At 44.7% G+C, this 7,895-nt stretch overlaps 1 protein-coding gene across 1 annotated transcript; it reads right to left on the bottom strand.

Moving 5' to 3' along the window:
- Positions 1-3,673: 3,673 nt before the first annotated feature.
- On the bottom strand, positions 3,674-7,416 carry LOC100383273 (U11/U12 small nuclear ribonucleoprotein 35 kDa protein). The gene is made up of 8 exons (NM_001175933.1): positions 7,161-7,416; positions 6,970-7,067; positions 6,774-6,825; positions 6,385-6,455; positions 6,190-6,280; positions 5,643-5,718; positions 5,446-5,524; positions 3,674-4,751 (listed from the first exon to the last, which is right to left on the bottom strand). The coding sequence occupies exons 1-8, from the start codon at positions 7,297-7,299 to the stop codon at positions 3,906-3,908; spliced, it is 1,452 nt and encodes a 483-aa protein (NP_001169404.1). The 5' UTR covers positions 7,300-7,416; the 3' UTR covers positions 3,674-3,905.
- Positions 7,417-7,895: the final 479 nt, after the last annotated feature.

The following is a 7,895-nucleotide window of genomic DNA, read 5'->3' as shown; positions in this document are numbered from 1 at the left end:
GCCCTAGGTCCTGCTGATGTTCCTTTGATTTCGTAGAGAGCTTGAGGACAGTCGACGTCATGAGCGCATGCTGGGGATCATCATTACCTGTTACTGGAGTAATTCGATGTGACACCGGTCTTGTTCCTTCGTAGCCTGAGGTGGCTAGCTAGGGGTAGGATAATGTTATATTCCCTGTTCACGTAGTCAGTCTGGGGCCGTCTCGGGCGAGGCAGTGACTTCTCCCGAGGCCGAGGCTGAGGTCGGGCGAGGCGATGACTCCTCCCGAGACCGAGACTGAGGCCGATACCTAGGTCGGGCGAGGCGAAGACCTCCTCCCAAGGCCGTGGTCGAGGTTGAGGCCTAGGTCGGGCGAGGCGGAGACCTCTTCCCGAGGCCGAGGCCTGGGTCGGACGTGGGGACGACTCCTCCCGAGGCCGAGGCTGGGGTCGGGCGAGGCGGAGCTCCCTGTTGCGTCCGAGGCTGAACTCGGGAGACGGTGACTTACTGTTGTTAGTCTTACCCCGGTAGTTGGCACAATAGTCGGAACAAGGTGAATAGTGTTGTTATCTTGTCAGAACGATCAGTAAAAGGGTGAAGTGAATGCAGTCATTTCGATCTTGCCCACTGAGGCGCGCGTGTTAGGATAAGGTGTCAGGTGATCCCCGCATTAAATGCGCATGTGATACGGTCGGCGACAAGGTGGTTTGGCCGAGGCCGCTATGCGACAAAGTTTACCCGAGCTTTTACCTCGGGCGAGTCGGGGGTGCACCCTCCGCCTGAGGGGACCCTCGGGCGAGCCGTGAATTTGTAGGGGACTACTGCTGTTGCCCGAGGCTGTGCTCGGGTGAGACGGGATCGCGTCCCTTGGTAGACAAGGCTTTTAACTCTGATCCGTGCTTACTAGTCTTTTTAAAGATGTTCTCCAGCCATGTTTTAGGACTATCGAGAGTACCCCTAATTATAGTACCCGACAGAATTGTTTTTGAAAAACAATTTTTTGGCAAATTAATTTATTAAAACATTTTTTATTTGAAAATAATTTAAATTATTGCAAAGTAATTCAAATTTCTAAAATAATTTGAATTGTTACAAAAATAATTTAGATTGTCATAAAAATATGAGAAGTCTAAAACATAGGGCAAAACTATGTGGCGTGTGCCATGGCGTACTCTACTGACCGACCTACCACACCACCGATACAACGGAGTATAGGTGTACATTTGTGTTGTGCCTAATAGGCCGGCCCAAAGCACACAATTTTTGGCACGGCCCAATCTAATTGCGAGCCTGGGCCATGTCTGGGCCTCAAGTCAAGCCCACGGGCCGGCCTGACATGACCCATTTAACTAAGACCCATCGAGGCCCACTAAATATAGACTCAGTATTTAACTAAGGCCGTCAAAGCCCACATGACTAGCACATCTTGGAGAATCTAGAGCTTCAATAAGTCTTCGAGAAACAATACCTAGATGTGGATAGTGAATAGTGATGATGATCATTGTATATGTATTCTGTATAGCACTCAATTAAACACTGAACAGAGAACTGGATATCATTTCTGAGCTAGTTGTAATATTTTTTCTTTCTGACCAAAGATTTTTAATGTGCATCCACAAAACATCTTAGTTTTATTTTGGTCATATATATATTCTATATTTTTTTATGCATTGCTGTTGTATGTATATGGGTTGGTCTGGCACATTAAGGTATTTTGGGTTATTTGGGCCGGCCTGACACACATAACTAATTGTGGGCCGTGTCGTGGACCGATGAATGGGCACACGTGCTGGCACGGTACGGCACGGCCCATGATTAGATATATGCTTTTGTGGACCGTACCTTTGTGGGTCGTGCTTTTATGGGCCTGTACCATATCGAGCCAGGTCGACCCATACAACGGAGCTATTAACAAAAAAAAGATGTGTAGGTGCTACCTGCAGACCTAAGGTCACGTCATCTGGCTCCTGGATCCAGCCGTTCCACCTACTGACGTGCTGACACGGGAGAGCGCATGTGTAGCCATGCTCGGTGCGCCGCAGCCGTCTGCTGAGCGTCGGCCCGTCTCTCACCCTCTCTAGTGGTCTAGCCTCCGTGCACAGAGTTTCAGCTGGAGAAAGTAAATTTCTACTATACCGTATTTTTTCTTTGCAATTTTGATTAGTGATGTTTAGTGTATTTTTTGCTTGATGTTTACATTATTTTATATCATTTTTGTATTTTAATGTTTGCGATAATAGACTTAAATGTTAAATATATAGTTTGATATGCTATTGTTATCCTTTATTTTGAGTTGTATATCAAATAATTATATTATATTTTGAATTGTATATCAAATCATTATAGACTACACTAAATTATTTATGAAAATTTTTTATGGTATACTCATAAAAAAATCCTAGCTACACCAATGCAATTACACTCTAAAAATGTGGCACTAGTCCAATTATTCCTTGTTTTTTTTATAAAAAACTAACACCGTTAAGTATAACTAACGGAGTACTCTCTCCGTTTTATATCTTAAGGTTACGAAAGTATATACTAGGTCAAAATTTTCAACTTTGACTGATAATAATAAAAAATGAAACTATTAGATTTATTATTAAAACATCTACCACTATATATAATTTTTGTAATATAAAAATATTTTTATAGATAATATTGGTCAATGTTTCAAAATATTGACTTTGGACAAAGATTCGTGATTTTTAGATAAGAAACATGTAATAGTTTGTTTTAGAAAAACATGGACAAACACATATAAAGTCTAAAAAATACGGATAAATATATTACACTCTAAAACATGTGCACAGCCATTGCCCCCAAATACTAACCTTTCGTACATAAATTTCCGCACACGCTCACGCTCTCGACCCTTTCTTTTTCATCGTTCCCGCCTTTTCGGTCTCCTACCGTGCAGTCGGCCGCTATGCCTGCGTCCTACCGCGCCTAGATGTCGATCGGTCGCTACGCCTGCTCCGGAGAGGGCCTGCACGCGGTGCTCCGCCACCGGCCAGGGGGTCGACTGCTCCGCCGTCGGCCAGGACCTGTCTGCCGGTAGCCACGACCTGCTCCACCGCCGGCCGAGGGGCCGCATTTTCCTCGCCACGGCTAGGTACGAGTACGTCACCCCAGCCTCTTGTCCCGTCCTGGAGCCATCCTCCTCCAGTGCATATGCTAACGCCGTGGAGACCTGCTACGTTTTCTTTTGGGAAAATTAAGGGTGCTGTTGGAGTATGATTTTTTTAACGTACTAAAGTTTTTAAGAAGATATCAATCCCATTAATTTTTAGAAGCTGTTGGAGATGCTCTCTTATTCTATACTATAACACTCCCTCTATCACGTTTATTGAGGCATTTATATATTTCAAAAAGTCAAACTTTAACTAATAATTTAGCCAAAAAATATAATTTTTAGTGTATGTATACTATATACTTGGATTCATATGTAAAAGTACTTTAAAATGATGGTATTTTTGTATTTAACGACAATATATTTTGGATATGCAAATAGTTAAAGTTTTGTTTTAAAGATCGTAGCAAAAAAAAATATACGGATGAATGGAGTAATATTGAAGTGTTTTTAATCCTGTTCTATGCATAAGATGTTCTTTTTATTATATTTCAGTATTTCATTTATTTTTATTCTCTCCTGTCATCTAGTCTAGGAGTAAATAAATAGAGATAAAGGTGTGTCAACAACAAAACCAAACATATAAAATTCGGTACAGGAATACATTCTCATGAAAGAGACTACAGGGCAACAGTAAACCTTACTAGATCAAGGAGTACGAAAAACAATCAAGTTTACATAATGAAACATTGTAGTCTAGGAAACTGGAGAGTGTAATCTCGACCCTCACTTCTCTTGGTGTGATGCCGGTCACCATGGCGTCGGGGATCCCTGTGGTGCGAGTGAGAGTTGCCTAGTCCCTGTAATCTCGACTCTCGCTTCTCTTGGTGCGATGCCGGTCACCATGGCGTCGGCGATCCCTGTGGTGAGAGTGTCTGCTCTCATATGTATCCTCCCTGTGATGCCGATGGTGATGGTACCAATCAGGGCTGCGACCAAGTTCGTCTGAAGTTCTTTCCCTTTCATAGCTACTGTCTTCCTCTAGTGGAGATACGCCTGGCTCTTGGCTTCGTCTGCGCTTGCGATGATCCCTGTGGCGTGAGTGTCTGCTCTCATATGTACCATCCCTTTGATGCCAGTGGTGATGGTACCGATCAGGGCTGCGACCAGGTTCGTCTGAAGTTCTCTCCCTTTCATGGCTACAGTCTTCCTCTGGTGGAGATACTTCGCCCGGTTCTTGGCTTCGTCTACGCTTGCGATGATCCCTGTGGCGCAAGTGTCTGCTCTCATATGTATCATCCCTGTGATGCCAGTGGTGATGGTACCGATCAGGGCTGCGATCAGGTTCTTCTAAAGTTCTCTGCCTTTCATAGCTACCGTCTTCCTCTGCTGGAGGAGATACTTCGCCCGGATCTTGGCTTCGTCTGTGCTTGCGATGACCTTTGTCATGTTCCTTGGACTTCCTCTGACTGCTGTACCTGTTGTCCTCCTTGGTAATGGATGATCTTGCGCTCCTCCGACTTTGTGATTCTTCTAGCCCGTCTCGGCTGCTTTTCCTCTTGAGAAGGGTTTCATCATCGTCATTAGAACTTCTTTGCCTTCTGTAGGTACTAACCCCGGCTCTGTCCTTGGATCTTCTCCCAGGAGGTGAATCTTCAATGTCAATATTGCTGCTCTTCCGCCTTGGTGGTGGTGGAACCTGTGGTGGTAGGGGTAATCAATGTTATTTCAGTTATGTCAGTAAGCAGAGATAAAATAGTCAATCCCTTCCGCCTAAAACATGGTAGGAGTTGGAACAGCAGATCAAGCAAATAACAGTTTCATCACAGTATGTACGCACACAAGTGCCAATGTGGTTCAATAATGGAAACAGTAAGCAGATAATACAAATTAGAAACAAGGTTCCTCCTGATCAAATATTTTAAGTTTCCAACTGTCCACTATTCTCAATGGCGATTGATTGGAATTTACAGTAATATGTCATATCAATTTGTTTTCACTTCAAAGCATGAAAATAGTGAATGCTGTAATGAAATATCAGAAAGAGTGCTAGTATAGTTGTATAGTACTCCCTCTGTTCCAAAGTTCCGAATTGTAAGTTGTATTATATTTGTCCTAAGGCAAATTTCTCTAGCCTTGACCAAATTTATAAAAAATGCAAAAACATCAAACAAGATTCATTAGATACACCCTGAAATATATTCTGATAGTGCGTTTATTTGCTATTGTAGATGTTAATATATTTTCTATAAATTTAGTCAAAATTAGACAAGTTTGACTTAAGACAAAACTAAAACGGCCTTTACAATATGAAACATAGGGGGTACTTCATAGCAACAGTGAGCACCTTTTCCATTTATTAGTGTAAGAAATAAAAAAATATGGTAGGCTACCTGATAACGTGTCATATATCGCCCTTCAGGTGGCGGTGGGATCCCAAGCTTCTTCAGTTCATCATAAGGAATAGGTCGCCTGTTTTGTACAAAAAGATATGACAAAAACTTTTAACTCCAAAGCACATTATCATCAATTATCATGAATTATCTAGGCAAAATACTGGATACACTAGATGGGCATCATGTGATCATACAAGGGAGCACGAAATGGCCTCTCTCGGCCTCCAAAGCGAAGCTGTCCAGATTCTTTCATTCCACCAAGCCCCCCTCCTGTAAAAAACCATTAGAAGTAACATAAAAGATCATCACAAAATATTGAGTAAGAAGCATCTAAACAGCCCCCCACTCCAAATTATATAATGTTTCCGTGGACATTCTTTTATAGTCTAGAAGAAAAGTAGCAAAGGCAGGGGAGAGGGGAACAATGAACAATCCGATGAGCGAGATCATAACAAGTGAACAAGCTTAGTAAATGTAAGAGAACTTGCAGTGAAAAAGGTACTCCCAATTGTTGTAACCTACACATAATGTGATAAGAGTTCGGTTCGGCGTGGCTGGACATTTAGGATTAGCTTACTTGGCGCTACCCACAGTTACCACCTTTTCAACTCTAGATACATTGCTAGCTGCTATGTATTTAGACATACACTATATCTAAGTGCATAGTAAAAGCTATGAATCTAGAAAAGTTAAAATGACTTATAATTTGGAATGGAGGGAGTAACTGAGAAGGGTACATACCTAGCCGCCTTGGTATCCACCCAGGCATAAGCTGTTGCCTGTAGTAATCAACAATCACTTCACTGCCTTCAATAACTGAATGGTGTGCATCCTTAAGGGCAAAGGCAATAATTAATAACTTTCCTTTAGATATAACAAAGACTCAATGCAGTAAAAAAACAAGAGTACAGAACTCAAACCATAAATAGCAGATACCTCATAGGCACGATGCATCTCTCTGTCAGTTTCATACTCAACAAATGCATAACCACGAGAAGCACCTGTAACTGCAAAACGAAGTAGTTTGGTCAATACAAAATACAAACTTAGCAAAATGTCTAGAAAATTGCAAATTCGTGCTACTGGTTTAAGAAAGTTGATATCCAGAACTGAAGCTTATAAAGCTGTTGTAGTATGCTTCGTCATGTTCTGAAAGTTAATATCCAGAACCGAAACTTATAAAGCAGTTGTAGTATGCTTGTGAGCTTGTCATGTTCCCAGAACCACACAAGTCGCATGGACAACTGGAACAGTAGCACTGCCGCTGTGTTCACTACAACACTAGAACTATGCTGTAGAAAACAACGGAGCAAGCTATCACTCACCAATGTCACGCACCAACCGCATGCTCTTCACCCTCCCGTACCTGCTCATCGCCTGCACAAACAGCAAAAGGGGGAATCGACCGCGCCCAACCATGAGGATCACGACTAACCCAGCACACAGCCACAAGAGGCAACGTCGTCCATTAACACACGTGAGGGGGGGGGGGGGGGGGGGGGGGGGGCAGAAGGGGCGCACCTTCCGAAGCGTGTCGTCGTCGGTCTGGCGCGAGAGGCGGCCGACGAAAACCGTGCGGTGGGGGTCGCCGGAGGCCTTGGGGTCGCCGAAAGGGTCGTCTGAAACGGAACGGGAGGGAAACCCAGGTAAGGGAGAGGTACGGAGGGGGTAGGTGGAGAGGGGGATAGCGGAGACGCGCACGGCGCACGCACAGAGGCCGGCCTGAGAGCAGATGAGGGCGCGGAGGACGGCGTTATCGTGGGGCGCGACGTCCGTGCCGTCGATGCTGCCGGCCTGGATCGGGTGGTACTTGTCCGCATAAAACACGGCGCTTACGCTCCCGCCGCTCATCTCGCCACGGGCTAGCGCCGGCGCCTCCTGCCGCCGGTGGAGAGTTGGGACTGGACGGAGTAGACGAAAGGAGATATGAGCGCGGCGGACGGCATGTCAGGCTTGGCCTGGCCCGTGTGCCCGTGTGTCCGGCGTGTAAAGATATAGAGTTTTTCTTTTTGAGGGGGCAGTAACGATGGAGTTGGGCTGGGTCCAAAGTGTTCTGGGCCTGGCCTTATAAATGCGAAATTGAATTAAGCAACACAAAGAAATAGAATCTTAGAGCAAGTATAGGATTAGAGAGTAAAGATAAAGAACAAATTGCAAAGAAATCCGGTGTGCGCGCGATTAGAGAGTATAGAATTAAGCAACACAAAGAAATGGTCGGCGCGGAGCACCGAACAATCCGGTGTGCCAGCCGACCAACGGCTAGTTGACACGTCAGCCGGAGTCAATGGTCAACACGAGCACCGGATAGTCCGGTGCCACCCACCGAACGGTCCGGTGCCCTCAGAAGCAGAAAGTAGCCAATCAAGCGATCCGTGGCCATTGCACTATGCAGTGTCCGGTGCACCCACGGACAGAAAGCAACTAGTGCCTTCCAAATGGAGCTCCAA

This window comes from Zea mays, chromosome 7 (genome assembly GCF_902167145.1).
Source record: "Zea mays cultivar B73 chromosome 7, Zm-B73-REFERENCE-NAM-5.0, whole genome shotgun sequence".
Classification (NCBI taxonomy): Eukaryota; Viridiplantae; Streptophyta; class Magnoliopsida; order Poales; family Poaceae; genus Zea; species Zea mays.
This window is presented reverse-complemented; position numbering and strand designations above follow the sequence as displayed.